This window comes from Tenrec ecaudatus, chromosome 12 (genome assembly GCF_050624435.1).
Source record: "Tenrec ecaudatus isolate mTenEca1 chromosome 12, mTenEca1.hap1, whole genome shotgun sequence".
Taxonomy (NCBI): domain Eukaryota; kingdom Metazoa; phylum Chordata; class Mammalia; order Afrosoricida; family Tenrecidae; genus Tenrec; species Tenrec ecaudatus.
In genome coordinates, this window is record NC_134541.1 from 55,570,341 (window position 1) to 55,594,361 (window position 24,021).

Sequence of the window (24,021 nt, forward strand, 5' to 3'; positions counted from 1 at the left end):
AGCCATTTTCAGGGTCCCCACACACACTGAGCCTCTGATGAAGCCCATCTGAGCATAGGCCAATGACGTAAACAGCCTTACTATCAGACGGAGAGCATGGTGAAGTCAAATGTGTCAGATGTAATCAGGTTAAAATGCAAAACTTTTTCATTTTATTTCCTTTTTGATCCATTTTAAGTCATCTCAGCATTCAATGTTTTCTGCTTTCTTTTATATTAGTTTTCTTTAAAACACTATTTTTAAAAGAACTGCTTATTTATAAATGAAAATTCAATAACCTTGATGAATAAAACAGAGGGCTTCTCAAAAAATAATACTAAAAATGTTCAGACAGAAATTCTCAAGTAATAAAACAGGTAGATAGCTTCAGAAATAAGATATACACTATAGTAAAAATATCATACAGACCATTGAAGGAATACTATGTACATTAGAAATTACTAATTTTGAATTAAATACCCCCAATGAGTGTTAAATGAAAACTACTTTAAATAACTAATAACTATTAAACAAATTAAAACTTTAATCTGAATTATTCCTATATAATAGTGAGATAGTATGCATTTATTATGAGGAAGTTTGACTATATCTTTTAAAAATTGATAATTTCTTCATTATTTGCATTCTATCCAAGCACAGAAAAAATATGGGAAAGCCTATTGTTAACACTGTAACAGTATCATAAACCTGATATTAACTGTATGGAGAAAACAAAGAAAAGACAGAAGAGTCCCTTATTTCATTCATGAATATAAAAAAATAAAAATACTAGGTGAAGGGATTTTAAAATGGAAATATATATATACTTTGCAATTACTGTACAGTAGACATTGATGAGAATTCATAAAAATTCAAATCTGTTCCTTAGTCTTAGAAATCAGAAATATTAAAAATCATTATTTGTACTCATCATGATCTACACATAGAAGAGGTGAAAGCTGCACTCTAAGGGAATGATAAAATTGTCCAAATAATAATTGGAAGGAAGCACACATTTTTAGTCTTGCTGAATTCAAAACCAAGACATTTTTAAATGTCAGCCAACAAAATAATTGAAATTATATTCAGATCATGTGATCTCTTTTTCAGAAACATAACTTACAAGGAAATATTATTTTAAAGAGCTTATTCTCTATGGCTTATGTGAAAAATTAAATCAACAGATGTAAAACAAAATGGCTAATCATAAAAATATCCTGGACTATAATTGCTATTTAAATTCTATTTAAATTTCATTATTAAAGTTTTCTATTCTATATTAAAGTATAATATTCAATTTAATAATTGTATGATTAAATTTTACTAATAAAATATATAAATAGAAAACCTCAACATGTTAAATAATTAAATCATTTTAATTTATCCCTTATTAAGTAATCAATATTTTCTAATCTGTAGAATATTATCTATTATTACCAAATTCTGTTAATATTAACCAGGAAAATGGTGATTAAGTCAAAAAAGTGGATTCACACTTCAATTTGAATGTATAAGTTGGCCATTAATACAGGTGTTAGGTAACACCAGCTAATTATCTTTCAAAGTATCAGTGCCCTTGAAACAGGGACGGGGGTAAGAAAGCCAAAGTTTTTTCTCTCATATATTTGGAAGTACTCGTTTTGTTTTGTATTTTGAGATTCAAAAGGGAGAGATACTAGGCAGATTTACATGAAAGATGCATTACTGGTCCAACAGCTTGTCTTTTATTTTTCTAAATATCAATCTTCTCTGCCTAATTGTCTCAAAGGAAAAAAGGACCTAAAAGTATGTTTGAAATTATTCTATCTTGCAGCCCTAAGGTGAAAGTGCACACACATTAGACTTCCTGTAATTGACAATGATACATTTCCTATGTATTCTGCATTTGGAGAAAAAGTAGGAGCTTATAAACATAGATAAGAACCCTCAGCCCATGAATAACCTCATCAAAGCCATTAATGATTATATTAGGAGGGAAGTGAATCTAACTGTTTAGGTCATCAATAAAACTGTACAAATTTTTGTTAGATATTCCAAGAGAACAGTTTTCATTGTCCTTAATTACAGTACAAAGACTTAGAAACCAAAAATGAAAGTTACTATGCTCCAACAGAGATCTTTCTGAGACCTCGGTTCTTTGAAGTGAGGGAGGACACACTCCCCAAAATGCAGCCAATCTGTTTCTAAGATGGGATCCTTTCTCTACTACTGCATGAAGTCTTCTCCTTCCAAATAGTCAGATCCAAATATCAGGACACAATATTCATTTTTATTATTAAAAATGAAAATATTGTGCAAGTGCCATTATTCTGTGAACAAAGATAACTCAGTAATTGCTTCATTTCTTCTTGAGGGAATTTCACCTCTGAGGGTCTCCCCTGGACTTGTCCTTGGAGAATACTGTATTCATTCATCTCCACAGAGTTCATAGACCTATGCATAACAAATCAAAGTATTCCCTTGCTTCTAAAATCTTCTGAGGAACTGGAGGTGGGAGAAGATGTTGTTATTGCTCTTACAAAGTAGAATGAGAAAGGTCTTAAATATTGGAATTGTAATAGAAATGCAAGACCTTCATTCCAATACCATTTTATAGAATAAGAAAGATGAAGTGACTTTCTAAATGTCACACAATGTATTGATCGCCAGCTGAAGCGGGAACAGAATTTTTAGAAATTATAAAAATGGGTGTATTTGTTCTTCATTTTCAATAGTTGTTGTTTGAATTCTTGGTGTTACCTTTTAATAGCATCATTCTGTAACCAACATCATCAATTATGAAGAGGTAATGTTTCCCCTGAAACTATGTGAATTGATCTCACACTTCAAAAGAAAAAACTTAACTCTAATAGAAGCAACAACTCTTCCACTCCTGGTAGTATTCAAGTAAGTACACAAATTCTGAATATAAATTTGCAAAGCATTTAGTAAAATGTAATTAGAGAGAATACAAATAGAATCATAAAATACCCTGGACCCTAGTTCATGTGACTAATTCTTAAGACAATTGAAGCTGCGGGCAAGGTATTAGGGATGGGGGCGTCGTGAGTTTGTAGGAATGAGCACTGTAGGAAATGATTTTGCTTCTCTTCCTTCCTATTGAATCACTTCCCTCCAGTGCCCTCACAAGAACTTCCCAAACCTGTCCAACAAAGCGAAACCACATACGCCGGAGCACTAACTAATATGGATAAAAAAAACACTAGCATTTAGTTGATAAGCTGCTTACTTCAGAGAATCATGACCCCTGTTTTTCCTTTAAAGACAAAGAAGCTTGATCATAAGATATCCCTTGTCTTTTTCTCCTTGAGCACTATTGTGTGTTCTACAGATAACGAAACCTCACCGTGCAGAAAAGATCCAACATTAACCTGAAGCTAACTTTTTGAGGGTAAAATATTGAGCTTTAGGCATTGAGTTCAAGCCATATTACTGTTGCTCTTTGATGCAGACTTGCATAAATTTTTCAGAGGCTTAAACTATCACTGACTGCTTGTCCTACTGATAAAATCCACCTTCTCTTTGTTTTTCAATAGCCTATTAAGGTCTTTGAATGAAAATAACACAATCTTGACATGAACTATCCAAATTACCATCTTTTTAGAGACCACATTTGAACTATAGTAAGTTGCCCTGGTGGTGTAACAGGTAAGCACTCAACTGCAATCAGGAAGGCCAGTGGCAGAAAGCTACCCCGTGTTTCCATGGGAGAAAGACCTGCAACATAACATGTTCCTACGAAGCACACAGCTCTTGATGGCAATTCTCCTCTGCCCTATAGCACTGTTAAGAGTTGGATTCAACCTGATGAACACAACAACAACAAATTTTAGTTTGATGTCCAGTTTTTGTATTGTTATATCTTTGAGAGAATGTGGGGTATTGTTCCAAAACAGGCAGAATTATTCTTAAGTGAATAATGGAGAAATATGAAATTTTTTGGTGAAATTCTTTGTTAGTTCTTGTAATTTCTATTTTTCCTAGTTTTACTGCCCTGCTTTTCTGAAGACCATGGTCACGCAAAATGCTTCCACCATAACAGAGTTTGTCCTCGAGGGATTGACCCAGAAACCAGAACTGCAGCTGCCTCTCTTCCTGCTGTTCCTAGGAATCTATGGGGTGACTGTAGTGGGGAATCTGGGGATGATGCTCCTCATCGCTTTCAGTTCCAAGCTCCAATCTCCCATGTACTTTTTCCTCAGTAATCTGTCATGCATAGATTTCCTCTACTCCTCAGTTATCACCCCTAAACTCCTGGAGAACTTTTTGCGGGAGCAAAATGTTATTTCTTACAATGGATGTATGACTCAGCTTTTTCTCTTCTGCTTTTTTGCCATTGCTGAGTGCTACATGCTGACTGCCATGGCGTATGATAGGTATGTCGCTATCTGCAGTCCACTGCTCTACAATGTCACTGTGTCCCCAAAGGTCTGCAATATGCTGGTCATCGGAGTCTATATTATGGCATCTTTAGGAACTTTGATTCAAAATATCTACATGACTAAACTTTCCTTCTGTGAGGACAATGTCATACGTCATTACTTTTGTGACGTGATTCCCCTTCTAAAGCTCTCGTGCACTAGTACATACATCAACGAGCTTTTGTTGATGGTTGTAGGCGGTTTCGATGTGTTAGCAACAACTGCATCCATCGTCATCTCCTATATTTTTATACTCAATAGCATCCTTCGAATCCCATCAGCTGAGGGTAGGTCCAAAGCTTTTGGAACCTGTGGCTCTCATCTTACAGCTGTTGGGATTTTTTATGGATCTATCACATTTATGTATTTTAAGCCGGAAGCCAGTAGCAGTATGACCCAGGAGAAGGTGGCTTCTGTGTTCTATACAACAGTGATTCCTATGTTGAACCCCTTGATCTACAGCTTAAGGAATAGGGATGTAAAAACTGTCCTCAAGAAAGCCCTGGGTATAAAGTCTGGGCAACCTCAGGTTAGCAGTCAGAACCAGTAAGGGTCATTATATTTCCTAAAATTTTTGGATTTTCTGTTCTTAAAATTAACATCCCATCGTCAATCATTTGATCATGACTATCAATTACAACTTTATTGGAGTCTCTTTGACATTCACACATGAACATCCTGAGATAACTATAGTAGATATTATAATTCAGTACATCTTTGATGAGGCCTAGGTATTTTTATTAAAATATATATTTAGTGGAGTCAGGATTATATTACATTTTCCCCATTGAGAAAAACATGGGTAGTGTCTGCACACGTGTGTTTTATAAATGTTTAGTTCTATATAGATACAGATAGATTACATAAATAGCGAGTTTAGGATACATAACAGTCATTCCTTTTGTCTTTAATAACAGGATATGACGCTAAAAGTAAGTGATATAAAACTTGGTTGTGAAGCCTAGCACTTAAACTTAATTTAAAAAATAAATTCATACTTGGCTAATTTGAACCCCTTGATGGATATTGCTTAGGGATTTTTGCAATATAACATGTCTTTAAAACAAGTCCACAAAACTGAATGAAGATTGAATACTCTATTGATAGTGTAATTGAATACGCTATTGATAGTATAATCTAAAGAAAACGGTGCATCAGTGAAGCCATTTTTAAAATGAAATCTCCTTCTCCAACCAAACTTATAAACAATTGATGATTCTGCCATTCAAAAGCTTAAGTGCTTAAATGACATATACACCATCTCAATATTCTAAGACTATGGCATACTTTTAGATTATTAGCCTGAATAAATCTCTTAAGTACATCACATTCTCTTGTTCAATTTTTTATGTCATCCTTCAAGGTATATCTATTTTTAATACAGGACAAATAAGCATATGATTGGGCTCAGTGTCCTAGCATTGTTCAATCCTTTAACTGTCCCAACAAACTACAATCCTGATAAGAATGTGGTATTTTGGTGTACAATATTCCAGGGTAAAAAAAGTTATCTATTTGGTTTTTTTCTAAATAATCCTCTCTTCGTGGGCCAGAAAACCAATATAGGAATCCAGCCAGTTGCTGAGCTCATATATGCCAATTAAGCAATGTGGAATTAGGAATATTGATTCATGGAGGCTCTGCGAGAGGAACATGATCCAAGGCACTGTGGATGAGGTGAACTCCATAAGACTGTGCTCTGAATGGTGTGCCGCAGTGATGTTTTGGGTCCCTTGGAATTATTGTTAGTTCTGACAGGGTCCAATAATTTCATAAGCCTAATTGTTTTCTTTTGCCTACTGTCTGGTGTCCCTGGTAAAGGCAGTGGGTCTCTTTTGAGATGATTTGGAGAAGGCAGTATACCTTTTTGTCAATATAGTGGTGTCCTACCTCAAGGTAACCCTGTGTCCCCTTCAGTTAAGTGGCTTTCAGACTGTAAATTGGTTGGTGTTTGGGAATTGAGAGGTCATGACTTTCTATTTTGACCAGTCACTCATTCCTGTTTAGTCATTTTTATGCTTAATTGATATAGATCAGTTAAGAATTTGGTAGACTTTCCACCATTTTCATTTCTAGGTACAGCAGGATCAACATTCAGCATCATACGACTTTGTGAGGGTCACTATTCTGATTGCTGTTCATTATGCTAAACACCTCCACCTTGACTCTTGTGAATATATGCTGTCACTTGGTTCCTACCATTTGGAATCCAGTTATTTCCATGGCTCCTAATTTCACCGATCTATTGGGAGTAGTTCCCACTGTCATATCTGAGGCACTGAGTAGAGTGATCTGAGGGCTATTTCAAGCATGTAGTAATAACCTAAATGTATTCTTTACATTTATGGTAAATCTGACCTTTGGAAAATGAACTCTTAACTTTCAAATGTTCCGTGTTTAGTTTCCACATCAGTAAAACAAGGCTTTCCTTGTATTTCAACTTTAATTAGTGTGATAACTTGGTGGTATGTGTTTCAGTGCATCAAACAAACTCTTTGTCTAAAATTTTGCACTAAAACATTAATCTGAAATTCCTGCTTAATGAGCCATATAAATAATACTGAACAGATTTAACTTTCAGTTATTCCTATCATTATTCTATAGTATCAATATTCATTTTCAATTATATCCCCAGTATTTCTTTATATATAAATTAGAAAAATCATGCAGTTGATTTGGAGTGCTGTGTACCTTCTCATTGATCTTCTCTGTATCTCTCTTTTGGGGAACATTCTTTGGAGAGAGTTTTAGGTCTAGAAGAAAGGCAGGGTAGTGGGAATGAGCATTGAGGATCACCAGCAGTGTCTTGCAAGGAGCTATCTCAAAGGAGACTATTCCATGTTAGACGTGATTAATTGTTATAAATCAGGACAAAAGGGCTGCTTCTATTAACAACTAGGTCATAAGGAAGAGTTAATAAAATAATGTAGACCTCTTTTATTTTTCTTCTATGAAATATAAAATAAAGGATTGGCATTACTTTGTCTTTGAAGCTATGGGTCAATTACCCTTGGAAGTCATCTGGCCCTGTCATTTATCTGTAACTTAAATTCTAATTAACTCTAATCCTTGATGGATATTGTAGTTTAATTCATCTCTGAAAGAATCCTTTTGGTAGAATCTATTGTCTCCTGGAATATTATCCCTTTTGAAAAATGTTAGGAGTAATTTGCATGCAAAAAGATTTCCAAAATATTTATATGATTGTCTTTCCTTTATTCTATTTCAATGATTTATTTTTGTTTCTCATTTATCTTGCTATATACTTGTAGGAACATTTATCTTGATTAAATAAGTCATAAATTCATTTTGTTAATTTTTCCAGAAAAATATGGTATTATTGTGTATATTATTTTAAATTTTTTTAATTTCTTCTTTGTATTATTTCCTTTTAGGCTTTTTCCATTTACTTTATTCATTTCCATCTAGTTTTAACAATGTGAAAGTTAATCCATTTTTACTTTTTACCTTATTAAATAAATTGTGAAATGAGCAAATATTATCTTCATATAATTATCACACATTCATTAAAAAGCATACATTTTTCAAAAATCTCATAATTCTAAGGGTTAGCAATGGGCTGGGGTAAATAAGACTCACTTGCATTTCCTGGTGGCAATATAACATTTCCAATCATCTTAGAAAACAGTTTGATACATTTCCTAATACTGCATGGGAGAGTAAGCAATAAAGTACTGCCAATAGAATTCCAATTTGTACATGCATGGGTTTAATGAAGGTGTGCTTAAGCATGCCTCTAAAAACACTGGATATCTGTAGTCCGATTTTCTCAGTATGGCAGACTTCTTAGTAAAAGTTTCTTTAAAAAGAAGAGGGAGGAGAAAAGATTCTTTTTTGGTCAATAGACAAAAATGATGTTGAGGTCAGAACTTTTGCAGCATTTTATAGTAAGTCACCTCCACATAAAACAATAGTTATATGTATTAAGCATTTCGAGGAAAGCCAGAAAGATCTTAAGGGTAAGCCAAGAGACAGAAGACCATCAATATCAAGGAATGAAAAAGCTGGGACTAAAGTCCAGAAATAGTAGGAATAAGAACATTTCTTTAATGAGAAACTACTGATGCTGAAATCTCTCATGCTTCAGATTCATCAGTTTTAAGCTGATATCATGGCCTTAGAAAGGTAGCAACTAATTGAGTGTGAGAAGTTTTGCAAGAAAATCAGCTAGTTAAAAGAGCTGATCATGTCATCATTCTTTCAAACAAGAACAAACATCATGAAGAACACTCTTTGGAATGAACCCTGACAGAAATGAGTCTTTTGAGTTTTACCAATACAATCTCTAATAAGACCCATAGTTGCTGAGTGATTCTGCTGAGCCAGTTAAGCTTAAGGTATGGGAAGTCCGCTCAGAAGGGTTAGGACAACTTTCCACAAAGGTAACCTTGATTTGTGTGTGGGCAGGAGGGGAGGGGGGACTCATTGTGGGAAAGTTTCAAGGAAATTAAAAGTGTATTGGAGGGAAAAGTTCAGGAAAGTTGAGACTAGAATGTGTTCCCATCACAATAATGCCCCTGCTTATTCTTTTAGAGTAGCAAGGGTTGTTCTATGGGAATGGCATTGGCGAACCACTCTCTGCCCACCTGCTTACCCCGATATCACCCTTCCTATTGTTGCCCAAACTCAAAAGCATTTGAAAAGAACACAGTTTGAATCCCTTGAGGATGCCAGAACTTCTATTTTGGTGTGGTGGGAACTGAAGAGCACAGAATTCTTTAGGAAGGAGTAAGAGGCATGGAAAGATTCCGTTCAGAAATTTGTAGAGTAACTGATACAAGAGGATACAGGGAATACAGGGATAGGGAGGAAAGGGGCATTTGGGGACTACATAATGGAGGTGGGAGCGGGTAGGGAGCATTAGAATGGACTGTGATCTCATAACCCATTTTAATGGGGATTTACCCATGGGGGGGCATTCTGAAATTGATGTGGTAATGATTGCACAGTTCTCCTTGATGTGATTAAATGACTGAATTACTGAATTGTATGATATGTAAACGATGTGCTAATAAAACTGTTGGAATAAAAGAGTTATATCTTTGGAAATTTACAACGACTGTTCTCTCTTGTACTATAGGGCCTCCACAGTCTGAATTGACTCAGTGGTAATGAGTTTGGACTTTTTAAAACTTTTATTTGGAGCTATGAATAAGATCAGGTTCTCTGGTCTTTGCCTTGATTTTGGAATCAACATAATTATTTTTCCATTACATTTTACTCTTGATTAAAAATAAATTTATATTCTTAGTTTAATAATATCCCAAGAATTCCTCGCTTCATATTTTAATATTTTTGTTCAGTAGTGTATAGATTTTTAAATTAGTAATTATAATCCAGATATAGTATGCACTGGGTGTTTTTTTAAATGTGAAGGTGAAAAAACTGTAAACTCTAGTCAGTTATAATACAAATCAAAACAGTAGGTACCTCTTGTGGGTGAAGTCCTTAGGTGGCTCCAAAAGTGTGTTTGGAATAGTCACCTTAATAAAAGTGGTCAATTCAAGCATATCCTCAGGTACTCTGGAAGAATGACTTGAATATCTGCTTTTATGAGATTAAAAAAAACCAGTGAGCCAATTTCAGCCCATTGTGATGCTTATGTACTGTAAAGGATCTTTAAGGAAGCACATCAGCGTACATTTCTTCCATCTCTCTGCCGGGTGGGTTGGAACCACCTGCTTATGTGTTTGCACCAACCAGTGCCCTCTCATAAGATTACAACCAGAAAAACCTATGGAGTAGTTATGCTCTGTAACACATGGGATCAATAGGAATCAAAATAGACTAGATGGAAAAAGGTTTGGTGTATGTTATGTGTATACCATAGGCAGGGTTTTCTACTCCCATAAACTCACAGGGCAAGATCTAGCCTGTCCTACAGGGTCACTATGAGTCAGCAACATTCGAGAGCAGTGAGTTTATGGTGTTTATATACAATGAAAGTGAGTTGGAATCAATTAAACAGTAATGGAGTGTGTGTGTGTGTGTGTGTGTGTGTGTAAATTGGGTTCTAGTGAACAAATACTTTTTAAAAATGCCAAGAATATAAGATACCTGTATTTTCCTTTCAACACAGATACATAGAAAAACAATAAATTATCCATATATTAATATTCTCATTCACTTTTATATCATAGTCATGTGTCAGAAAGATAAATAGGGATCTTCAGCTGATGCATCACTGGTATATTAAATATGTGATTTTCATTTGCCATGTCTGTCTTTTTCAAAAACTGAAACTTCAAATATACTCCCTGCAAAATAAGTATTATAATATCTTAAATGATGTTTTCTTATTCCATTGGTTATGTGTACCTTATTTTATTCAAAAATTTGGAGTATTGAATTAAGTATTTTTTGTATATGCTTCTGAATGTGTTACTGTTTTTATCAGCTCCTCTTTATTCCCCTCCCTCCCCCACCCTGCCCCCCAGGAACACTTATCTATCTATCACTCGATCTATCTATACATTCATTTGCATATTTTTGCCATAACTGACACCATCCAATATATATATTGACACACAATTCTGATGTTCACTCTCCCTTTTTTAACTAAAAGATCATTTTATTGGGGACTCATAACTCTTGTTATGTTTTGTACATGATGTTGCCTTCATTCTTTTCTAGAAATTTACTTTCTTTTGAGCCCTTGATATCAGTTCCTTTTTTTACTCCTCCCTTCCTCTTCCCTCATAATCCTTTGATAGATTATAAATTGTTATTATTTTCATATCTCACACTGTCTGCTGTCTCCCCCATATTTTCTGTTGTTCTTCCCCCCTGGAGAGGGGTGTATGGTTATGCGTCGATCATTATGATTGGTTCCACCTTTCTTCCTTCCTCTCCCCCATGTCCCCCTACCCTTCTGGTATTGTTATTCCCACTCCTGTTCCTGGACTCTGTGTTGTGGGCTCCCATCTCTTATCTATACCTGTGTAGATGTTCTGGTCCAGTCTGAATGGAGAAGCAGCACTGGGGTCATGGTAGTGAGGAGGGGGTGAGGAAGCCTCAAGGAACCAGAGGAATATAGTGTGTTTCACTGATGCTTTACTGCACCCTGGTTGACTCATCCCTTCCCCCTGGCCCCTCTGTGGGGTGAATGTTCCATTGTCTACAGATGGACTTTGTATTTCTGTCCACCACCCCTCATTCTCAATAATATATTTTTGTTTGGTTGGTTGGTTGTTATGTGTCTTCTGATGTTCAGTACCCGGTCCAGATGATTCCTCATGATTTCGCTTACAGTGTGCTTCTTCCATGTAGGCTTGTTGCTTTTCTGCTGAATGATGGCTTGTCAAACTTCAAGTCTTTAAGATCCAAGATGCTGTATCTTTTAATAGCCAGGCACCATCTGCCTTCTTCCCCACATTTGCTTATGCACCCATTTTGTCTTCAGTGGTTGTGTAGGGAGGGCGAACATCTCAGACTGCCAATTTGTTAGAACAAAGTGTTCTTGCTTTGAGAGAGAGTATGAGCAGAGGCCTGAAGTCCATCCACAACCTCAGTGTATTGCCGTATAAATATATGTACATAGGACAGTACCTCTATTTTTGTGGGTTAATGTATTTACAGGTGAATACCTCTATGTTTATACCTCTATCTATTGTTTTGCTTCCTAGGACCTTCCTCTGTTTCCTTTTACCTTCCTCCTGCCCCACCATTACTTTCCCCTTATTTCTGCCTCTTGGTACTTCCTCTTAGCTGGTTTGCTGTTGCTCCAACATTGCCCCCACCAAACCCTATCTCCTCCTTGTTATTGACTCTAAGACCCTAGTTGTTACCCTGTCTATGGCACTGCCTGCTGACTGCCCCCTTCCCCCACATCCCTCACCCCCCCAGGACTGCCCAGGACTTTTAGGCTCTCTGCCTTCTCCTCGAGTACACTTCCCATGCCTATCTTATATAGGTAGGCACACCGACTATGACACAGGCCAAACTGGTAAAAAAAAAAATTAAAAGTGAAAGGAGAAGAAACAAACAGAAAAATAAAAAGGAGGAAAGGAAAAAAAGAGATTGAGAAGAAATATACAAAATTCCTGTTTACTTGCCCTTCATGACTGTCCAGGAGCTGGCTTTCCCTGGAGTCCCTTTTGGGGAGTTCCTCAGGGGATTCATAACTTTGCTTTGCTCTAGCTGCTGGTCTGGTATGTTCCCTTCTTGGGTCGCCCTGCCATAGGGGGTGCAGACTGCACAACCTCCCCACCGTGTGACCCCAGAACTGTCCGCTGTCTCAGTCTGCTCCAGTAAGGAGGCAATGTGACACAAGCTCTTGTCAGCCACCCAGTCCCCTCTGGGTCCCATTAGCTCCCCTCAGGGACATCATCCTCCGGGCCTGGTGTGCCAGTGCAGGCTCCAGTACAGCTCTCTTTCTCTTTTTCCTTCCAGGTCTGCTTCCGTGTGGGTGTGGCATGCTGGTCCCTCTCCCCAACATGTAGGTTTTGTGTTGTTCTCTGTCACACCTATTTCTTGGGAGGGGGTCAGTTTGGCTCTGGTTGGGGCCAGCCCTGTAGCTCTAACTTTACATGCATTCTTCCATGTGGACACATTGTCCTCAGGGTTTGGTGTACATGCCCACTCCCAATTCTGTGAAGATAAAACCAGTATTCTCCCCCTGGGTAATGCCCTGCTCCCTCTGTCATCATCTCACTTTCACCACTCCTTTTTATCCCCTGTCCTTCCCACATTTCCCCTTTTTTGTGTTGGACCAATGTGTACCTCCTTGGGTTTGATCTTACCCCCTCCCAATTCCCTGTACCTCAACCCGAATGTTGTGATATAGGTGGCTTCTTTTCTTTATCTACTGTGCTGATTACACTTCCCTCACGGGACTCAGGCTGTACTTCCCCTTTTTGATTGGCTGACTTTACTTAGAATAATTTCCTCCAACTCTTCCCATGAAAAGACATATTTCATGAGCTCATTAGTGCTTTTTAGTGATGCATAGTATTCCATTGTTTGTATGTACCACAGTTTACTGATCCTCTCATCTACCGATGGAAATGTAGGTTGTTTCTAACTCTTTATGATTGAGAATTGCACCACAATAAACATTGGAGTGCATACGACTGGCTGTGGTTTATTTCCTACCTCTTCAGAGGGATAGCTGGATCATACGGTAGAACAATTTACTTTTTTTTTTAACGTATCGCCAGATCACTTTCCATAGCATCTGTACATATCTACAAGACCACCAGTATTGTAGAAGAGTTGCTATCTTGCCACATCCCCTCCAACATTTGCTGCGCTCTGATTTTCTGATTTGGGCTAGCCTCAAAGAGGTTACATGGAATCTCACGGTTATTTTGATTTGCATTCCTCTGATGGCTAACGATTGGGAATATTTTGTCATATGTTTATTGGCCAGATGGCTCTCCTCCCTAGTGAAACGTCTTTTCAGTTCACTTGCCCACTTCTTCAAGGGGTTAATTGCTTTCCTCTTTTTTCAGGCAAGGAGGATATTGTAGATATTGTAATAAGCCCTTTGTCTGTTGTGTTGTTGCTAAAAATCCTCTTCCAGTCTGTGGGTTGCTTTGTTATCCTTTTGGTAAATTCTTTTTATCCTTAGTAAATCGCACTTATCAATTTCAGGTTCCCTTGTGTGTACCATGCCCTATTGCAGTTAGCCTTTGTGTTCCCTGGGCCAATGTTCATAGGTTTGTCCTGATTCATTCACTAAAGGTCCTAATGGTTTGGGGTTTACTTCTAGGTCCATGATCCACCTTGAGTTTGTTCTTGTGCATGGGGTGAGCTAGACATAATTTTTCTATATGTAGATTTCCATTGTTTCCAACACCACTTGTTCAATAGGGTGTCGCTCTCCCCCTTGATGTTTTGGGCCTCTTTGTCGAAGGTCAGTTTTCTATATGCTGATGGTTTTATTTCTGGGTTTTCTGTTCTTTTCCATTGGTCTAGTTTCTGTCGTTATGCCAGTACCACACTGTTTTGACCACTGTGGCTATTTAGTAGGTGTTAAATAAAGTCAGTTAAAGTGAGACCTCCAACTTTGTCCCTCTTGAGGACTTCTCTGCTAATTCTGGGCTTCTTCCCTCTCCATTTGGCACACATAAATTTATTATTTACTAGTTCCTGGTAAAGTGATCCTTTGAGCACTACATCATACCTCTCCTTATCTCTTTTTATGGTTTGAACCTTGAGATCAATTTTGTCTGAGGTTTACATTGTGACTCCTGCTTTTTATGAGTTGCCATTTTCCTGTTATATCTTCTGCCAGCTTTTTATTCTTAGTTTATTCTTGCTGTGAGGTTAAGATGTGTTTTCTTCAGGCAACAGATGGATTGATTATGTTTTCCAAGCTCATCTGCAAGCCTTTTTACTTTAGGAGTTAAGGTCATTGACATTTAGGGTTATTATCGTGATCTGTGGATTCATTTCTGTCATGTTCTGCCTTTTGTTTTTGGTGTTTTCCTCTCATCCTTATCACTGTGCTGTGTCCTTGTAGGGGCTCCTTTATTGCCTTCTTTTCCATCTGAGGCCTTTCTCTTTTGGTGGTTGTTCTTGGCTTATTGACTTCTGGTTGGATTTGGGCTACATGGTGTTCTCCTGTTTGTGCTTGGTGGATGTTGGTCTTCTGGCAAGAATGAGTTAGCAAGGATCTTCTACAGGGTTTGGTGTCTGCAATACAACGGATGAGCTTAAACTGGGAAGGTCGTGCAGAGGATAGAGTGGAGAATAAATGAAGTGAATCAAAGAGAGGACTTGCGCAAATGGGAAAACCTCAAGAGCAAGTGCTCGTGGATAAATCCAGACAATTGTGATTAGCATTGCTGCTCACTTCCATTCTGTTATTCTGCTGAATTGGACACAATTCTTGTAAAGCTAACTAGTAATTTACTCTGGTTTTGCATAAAGATTGAGGTTCTAAGTAATTCCTTCTTTTGTTCAGATCACTGATTTCTATTACGGCCTCAGAAAGACAAAGTCTTTCTTACTTCCCATTCCATGTGTCTAATTCTCAAGGGTTATTTATTTATTTTTGCTAAAAGCAAACAGCAAATTGCATCTGGTACTATAAACTACATGGACCCTGACGAAGATTCATATTATGTTGCTTTCTCAGTGCTAAATGTAAATCGTTCATGTGATACGGGATTTTAAGCTGGCGTTTAGCACCTCATCAGAAATGTAGACAAATCAATTTACTGGAGTACTTGAGCTTTAATTAACTTCTGCAAAATTAATTATATCATTCTATCCTTCTCAAGAGTAGGGATATGTTTGTTGTTTTATTTTCTCATACTTTTAATGAGGATTGTGGTATACAGAGACACCGGACGAACACTTCTCAATAGACAATCCACAAGAAGTTGTTGATTCTTGACTAAGATTTCATCAGTCAATAGAAAATATAATGAAAAAATAAGGACTATATTTTACCCCAAGTAAGTTTATATACTTGTTTGAGATGTTATCTTTAAAAAATGTTTTTGAACTTCAAATGCAGTTTCATTTGTGATAGTGTGCTGAGAGTAGATGATTGTTGCATCTTTTGGTTGCCTCTTATCTCTTTGCTTGTTACATTTGAATGCCTTTAGTAAGCACACTAAAAAATGGCAGTGCAACATTGGACCATCACTGAACTTTTAGTGGCCTAGGAAATCCAAACCCTGAGAAACGCAGAGTTACTTGTAGAATCTTGTGATTACTTTTCTTGTCCAAGGGTTTTACCAAATTTAAAAATATGCTGTAATCTGAAACAGAGTTTCCATGAATCTTTTCTCATTGTAATTGTTAATTAGATGTTAACTTAACTAGGCTGTGGTTCCAGGTGGTTCCAGTGAAACACAAGTCTAGTTTCTGTGTCTCAGATACAGTAAATTGAATCATAAAAGAGATGAAGATTAAAGTGGTAAAAAATCCTAACGTCAAAGATTTTGACTTTAAACATATAGAAACACACATTGGGCCTCCACTCAAATACTCCCTCAATGCAAGAATACTTTCTTCTATTAAATTGGCATTCTCTGATGCTCACCTTCCTGACACAACCGCTGAAGACAAAGCTGGTGAATAAGCAAATGTGGTGAAGAAATCTGATGATGCCAGGCTATCAAAAGATTTAGCATCTGGGGTCTTAAAGGCTTGAAGGTAAACAAGTGGTCATCTAGCTCAGAAGCAACAAAGCCCACATGGAAGAAGTACACCAGCCTGTGTGATCACAAGGTGCTGAAGGGATCAGTTATCAGGCATTATAGAACAAAAAATCATATCATTGTGTGCTCACCTCCCTGATACAATCTCTGAAGACAAATGGGTGCATAAGCATATGTGGCGAGGAAGCTGATGGTGCCTGGCTATCAAAAGATATAGTGTCTGGAGTTTTAAAGGCTTGAAAGTAAACAAGAGGCTATCTAGCTCAGAAGCAACAAAACCCACATGGAAGAAGCACACCAGTCTCTGTGATCTAGAGGTATCGAAGGGATCAGCTACCAGGCATCATCAGAACAAAAAATCTTATCATAGTGAATGAAGTGGGAAGTGCAGATTGGAGATCCAAAGCCCATTTGTAGGCCACTGGACATCCCCTTACAGAATGGTCTTGGGGAGAAGATGAGCCAGTCAGGGTGCAATGTAGCAACAATGAAAAATACAGCTTTCCTCTAGTTCCTAAATGCTTCCTCCCCCACCCTATCATGATCCCAATTCTACCTTGCAAATTTGGCTAGACCAGAGGACGTACACTGGTACCGATAGGAACTGGAAACACAGGGAAACCAGTAGTGTGAGTGGTGATAGTGGGACGGTGGAAGGAGGGTCGGCTAGAAAGTGGGGACCGATTACAAGGATCTACATGTGACTTCCTCCCTTTGGGATGGAAAACAGAAAAGTGGGTGAAGGGAGATGTCAGACTGGGAAAGATATGACAAAATAATAATTTACAAATTATCAAGGGTTCATGATGGAGCAGGAGCAGGGAGGGAGGGGGGAAAATGAGGAACTGATGCCATGGGCTCAAGTGGAGAGCAAATGTTTTGAGAATGATGAGGACAATTTATGTACAAATGTGCTTTACACAATTTATGTATGGATGGATTTTGATAAGTGTTGTATGAGCCCCTAATAAAATGATTAAAAATAACCCAGATGCAGGGTGTGTAGTCAGACTGATCTGCTGGCAGATCCACTCTAGCCACAGCCAGAACCACAAACAGACTTGCTATCAGGCAGAGACCATTGTAATCTTGATTATACTGGATCAAATGAGGTACTTGGCCAGTTGACCTCCCTGTAGACCCCACCTGAATTTGTTCTGGGTGCAAGTATGTGTTCCTTGTTCCATAAGAGAAATTTCTTTACTTGCCTTTTGGAATGTTAATGAGAGTTCCTTCTTTCTTACTAATTTTTTGTATTTTGGCTTTAGTATTATTATTATTTTATCCTTACCACTTTATTTTGATTTTGATCTTCATTTTTTTCTGTTGGGTGTCCCAGGTTGTGATGCACAGGAAGAGTGGATGCATAGTGATAATAACTGATATAAGGGTGGATAGGGGAGGCAGGGGTGGGGGATGAGTGATAGGGAGGGAACAGAGTTTTCCAGAAAAAGAAATGAAGGTGGGAGGGGGACGAACCCTAGAACTAACTGAGATTACTCAACTCAACTATGAGGCATAATAACTATGAGGCAGCAATGTTTTAAAAGTTATATGATAATAATATAATTCTCGTTGAAATGATTGAACTATTGAACTATATGATATGTAAATTATTTGAAAATAAACTGTTAAATTAAAAAGAAACAAAAAATATAGAAACCTTTGGGTCACAGTAAAATAAGTTATTCAGAGGGGCATTTATAGACCTGTTAGCCTGGGTACTTTAGAGAAACAAATCCACAGAAACTCATGTATAAGAGAAAGTTTATATTGAGTAAACACCAAAAAATTTCCAACATAGTGCTGTCCAAGAGCACAAGTCCAACATTAAACCATATGTCCAACACCAATCCACAAAGTCCTCCTCCATCTCACAAAACAGACTCGATGATGTTGACTGCAGGAGGAAAGCCAAGTCAGTGAATGTGTAAGTATTTCAGTGCTGGAAAGGGTCTCCACAAGGCTGCTCTAGCACCCAGGGCTGCATTGGGGTAGGTTCATGGCTTCTACTTGGGAATGTCTTGCAGGAAGTCAGCCTTGCAAACTGAAGCAGGGAACTGCTAAGGCAGCTGCACCCCGGTGTGATCATCAGAAAGCAAGAGGCACAAGTATTAGAAAGGCAAGGCTCACTGAGCCATTTATCTCCCTGCTCTTCAATTAACCCTACATGTTTTTATCATCCAGGTCGGCACAATAAACGAACTACCTCAAGACCTAAATTCTTGTATTAAGAAAAAAGGAAGATTTTTTTAAATCCAACAATGTGAATAAGTGGGAAAAATTAGAGTAAAATAAGTTAAAATATTCCATGAAAATTGAAATAATAAAGATAGGGTTGTTATAAACAATAGAATGTATCAGTAAAACCCAAAATTGGTGTTTTTGAATTAATAAATAAACTAGATAAGTGACCGGTTAGATTTATCAAATTAAGAATCAGAAGAGACAAATAACCAAATTAAGAAATTAAATTTGGGACAATACAACTGATACAACTGAGATAAAGTAAACTTTAGCTAGTAATTCTACTCCAACTTAAAATCTACATGAAAATTTACCAGAAACACAGTACCTACTCAAACTGACACAAACAAAGGTAGATACCTAACTTTAAAAGCCTCATTACAAAATAAGACAGAAGATGTAATCAACCAGCCTAACATCACCCCCAAAGGACAGAAACAAAAAACAAATCCCAGCTCCAGAGCATTATAATACATAATTCTACCACAGTTTCAAAGAGGAGCTGATACTAATCCTATTCAATCTCTTAAAAACCTTAAAAGAGAAAGAAATATCACCAATTTTTTTCAATGAAGCCAGCATAATCTTCATACTTTGCATCAGGAAACAAAATGAAACAAGAACAAAAAATCCACACAGAACAATATCCCTTATGGATATTCAAGCAGATGTCAACGTTTTCAACAAAATCCTACCCCAAAAGATTTCATCCAGCACAGAAACAACAACAAAAACTAATATGGTTCACAGCAGATGCTCTGTAATTTCAGAACAAAGATGAATTTAAAAAGTAGAAAACAAGTGACCTGAATTCTGAACCTGTCTTAGAAAGAAGACTGAACCAAGCACAGCTTAGCAATTTGCAAGGAGGAAACCCACATAAGAAGCCTTGAAAAGACAAGGGATTCATTTTATTTATTTATTTATTATTATATTTTAAAATCATTTTATTGGGGGCTCATACAGCTCATCACAATCCATTCATACATCAATTGTGTAAAGCACATTTGTACATTCGTTGTCCTCATCATTCTCAAAACATTTGCTCTCCACTATATTCCTGGCATCATGTCCTCATTTCCCTCCTCCCTCCCCTCCCCCCTCTCCCTCATGAACCCTTGATAATTTATAAATTATTATTTTGTCATATCTTACACTGTTCAATGTCTCCCTTCCCCCAATTTTCTGTTGTCCATCCCCCAGGGAGGAGGTTATAAGTAGATCCTTGTAATCGGTTCCCTCTTTCCACCCCATCCTCCTTCCACCCTCCAGGTATAGGCACTCTCACCTCTGGTCTTGAAGGGATCATCTGTCCTGGATTCCCTGTGTTTCCAGTTCCTATTTGTACCAGTGTCCATCCTCTGGTCTAGCCAGATTTGTAAGATAAAATTGAGATCATGATAGTGGGGTGGGGGGAAACATTTAGGAAATAGAGGAAAGTTGTGTGTTTCATTTTTGCTACACTGCACCCTGACTGGCTCATCTCCTTCTTGAGACCCTTCTATAAAGGAATGTCCATTTGCCTACAGATGGGCTTTGGGTCACCACTTCACACTACCCCACATTCACAATGATGATTTTTTTATTTTTTTGATGCCTGCTACTTGATCTCTTCAACACCTTGTGATCACACAGGCTGGTGAGTTTCTTCCTCATGGGCTTTGTTGCTTCTGAACTGGATGGCTGATCGTTTACCTTAAATCCTTTAAGACCACAGAAACTATAGATTTAGATAGCTAGACACCATCAGATTTCTTCACCACATTTACTTGAGCACCCATTTGCCTTCAGCAATCGTGTTGGGTAGGTGAGCATTATGGAATGCCAGTTTAATAGATCAAAGTATTCCTGCATTGAGGGAGTACTTGAGAGGATGACCAATGTCTTTCTGCTATCTTAATACTAAACCTATAAATATATCCACATAGATCGATTTACCCATCCTAATCTATAAATATATTTACATATGTACATGCCTTTATTTAGACCTGTATAAATTCCCTTTGCCTCCTAGCTTTTTCCTCTATTTCCTTTTACTTTCCTCTAAGACAAGGGGTTCTTGAATGCTCCCATAAGAAGATGTCATCCTACCCTCCCACCACAAGAGTGGAAAAGTATAAAAGGTAAAGTGACAACACATTCCTCACACCATTCTGTGTCCTGAGACTCAAACTAATCCCATAGACCATAGTAACATCTCATCCCTGGCATCACCGGGGTGAATCAGTTTTAGGGAAGGGTGAATTTAATTGAGCCAGCACAGGAAAATTTAGCATGGGAGACTCTCCAATTTGTTAACTGACCTCAACCCTGGGGCTAAAATAGATACAACTCACTCATCAATGCCTTGTTAGAAAGAGATAATTTAAATTGATGCTGGTCCCTGATCTAAATATTCAGATTCAGCAAAGAAGGCAAGTGTGTGTAGGTAAAGCATCTTAGATATTTACTTCTTCCTCCCTTTATTATAGCAGTTTGGGCCATTAGTCTACACCTTATGAAACCTACAGGGGCTGATACCTTCACAAGAAATATTTTTTAACTTTTGCCTGTCATCAGTCCCTGCACTGAATAAGCTGTTGCCACTTGGCCCAGCCACCCTTGAACTATCAAGAGCTGCAGCAAGTGCACAGAGGGTATGATTCATTCTATTATCACCTGACCAACAAAAGAAGTAAATACAGAAACAACATCATGTCTTGGAAGAGCAGGCAATTTCAGTGCATATGAGAAAAAAAAGATGACAGAAACAAGTGGCCTATATGCAGAAATATACCTAAGTGATATCTCAGATAAAGAAAGCACATTAGATTTTCTCATGGGAAATTTGTAAGGATTATCTTCAACTGCTTTAAATGGAAAGAAGAAAACATTAGAGCTACAAGGGGAAAAAAAGAAGATAGATAAATGCAGGAAAGAACAATAAAAATCAACATAACAAGATTAATTAAAACTAGGAATTACTTAAAATTTTCCAATACAAATCTAGAAGACAGGCACTAACTGCTAGAACTGTATATCACTCTGAAAGAACAAAAGAGCGTACTTGAAACAATACAAGTCCGTGAACTCACAGACAACTCTGGAGACCAAAATACAAGTACAGTCTATTAAAAAATTTTTAAGCTGAAGAAAACAAAAAATTCTATGGTAAACTACTAAAAGGAGAAAATTATTTTTGATAAGGACTTCACATTAGGAAGAAAGAAAAAAAACACAGAGAAAATAGCCCAAGAAATAGTAGAAGAAAATCTTGCTAACCCCCTGACCAATCAGAATTCCCAGAAAACTGTGAGTTTATGGTTTGTTTTGGTATCTTTATTTTATTTTATCTCTTTTTATCCTTTTATTTCTTTTTCCCATGTGGCCATGCTCATCTAGGGATACATCCATCTCCTAGGGAGGAGCAGGTGTTCCCACAGATCCAGTCACATACACACAAACCTGATTTTTTAAAGCTCTCCTCCTTGAAAGCACTGACCACCCAACTCCCATTGCCATAGCAACCGATTTCCATATGCAAACCCAAGCCCTAGCCTCCTCTTTTTACCTTTTCCTCTCTGCACATACATTTTTCCCTCTTTGCTGCTCTTTTTCTTTTCTGTTTAGTCTACTTCCTCTTCTCTCTTTTTTCGTCCTTCTCCCTTTTATTTTCTTTCTTTAATTTTATTTCTTCTAAATGTATGTAGACATATAGATCCTCTTTGGTCTGATAATTTGCTTTTCTCCTGCCTCACCTACTATGTATTTTTGCTTTCCCTCTCTTCTTTTCCTCATGAAATAAATTTTAACAATACTGATTAATGTTTATTTTCCCTCTTAAAGTACATTTCTCATTCTTTTTACAAACCTTTAAATTGATTATCACAGTTTATTGTTATTCTGATTGTTTTTTTACTTTATTCTCTCTTTTGTCTACCTGACCTCCCTGCCTGCTAACCCCACCTCACGACTTACCCATTGTGGTACTTAGATGATTGTATGCCTACTTGAAGATATACAAAAATGTAGTACTCAACCTGTCCATCAGGTCACAGCCTGATGGTGTCTCCTTGGGGGTGTGGCCTTCTCATAAGGAGGGTCTTTGGAACCTCCCCTCACTCTACAGTCCACCTATCTGCCTGCAGGCCTGCTTTGCTGACCCTGAGCCCTGCTGTTTCCGCTGACCTTGGATCCACATGATGCTACACCCACCAGCCTGTGATCGTCTTGCTGTGAGCATCTTCGCATGTGGTTGCATGAGTCTGAAGAGGGACTTAAAGATTAGTATCAGACTTATGGTTTGAGATGGGCTGACTAGGACATTTTCTTGATATATAATTACTTCTTGGTATAAAGCTGTTTCTTATACATATATGAGTGTTCTTGAATTTCTTTCTCTAGTCAACCCAGCTTAACCCACCCATCTTTCTACATTTGTCCTGGATTTTCCCAATGCATTTGTTCTGCTTCTTATTAGACTGTTCACACATCACTAGCCAAAGTCAACTATCTCCACACAATCAGCAGCCTACACACCAGTAATAGCTGCACCACCATGCCAGAGGAACAGCAGTCAACCACGGTAGACCCCAAAGTCAAGAAACTCAAACAGAAACAACTGAAAATCACCCGAATCCAATGGAGTGCTGTGAAAAAGAGCCATAGAATCACCAGAAATAGAATTCAGGAGAATTGTGTTTAAATATCTCCAAGAGATGTTGGGAATGTTCCTGAGAACAGAAAGGCACTGAAAAATTAAAAAAACAAAGTAGGAGACCTCTCACTCCCTGATTTCAAAACCTATTATGTAGCCATGGCAGCAAAAAAATCTTGGTGTTGGCGCAACGAGAGCTGTATAGACCAGCAAGTCATAACTGGGAACTCAGAAATAAAGCCAAGCACCTAGATATATCTGAATTTTAATAAAGGACTAAAACATATTAAATGGACAAGTGATAGTCTTTTCAACAAATAGAGCTGGAACAATTTTATCTCTTCTTTCCAAGGAATGAAGCAAGGCTCATATCTCATGCCATACACAAAAATGAGTTCATTATAGATTAAATATATAGTATACCATAATCATCATCAATGAAAAAGTAGAAGCACCCTACTACAAAGCCTAAATGTGCTTCCAAACAAGGACAACCACCCACAGAAGACCAGGGGACTGAGGCCTCATAAAAATATGACATTCGTGGATTTAAAAATACTTCATCAAAAGTTTAAATAGAGAACCCATAGACTGGGAAAAA

The 24,021-nt window shown here is 37.5% G+C and overlaps 1 protein-coding gene across 2 annotated transcripts; it reads left to right on the forward strand.

Moving 5' to 3' along the window:
• The first annotated feature begins 3,990 nt into the window (after positions 1-3,990).
• On the forward strand, positions 3,991-7,255 carry LOC142422499 (olfactory receptor 8A1-like). 2 transcript variants are annotated; one of them, XM_075527871.1, is made up of 2 exons: positions 3,991-4,899; positions 7,217-7,255. In XM_075527871.1, the coding sequence occupies exons 1-2, from the start codon at positions 3,991-3,993 to the stop codon at positions 7,253-7,255; spliced, it is 948 nt and encodes a 315-aa protein (XP_075383986.1). The 2 variants fall into 2 exon arrangements, with proteins under 2 accessions (XP_075383986.1, XP_075383985.1); XM_075527870.1 differs by lacking the exon at positions 7,217-7,255 and having other exon boundaries at positions 3,991-4,950.
• The last annotated feature ends 16,766 nt before the right edge of the window (positions 7,256-24,021 follow it).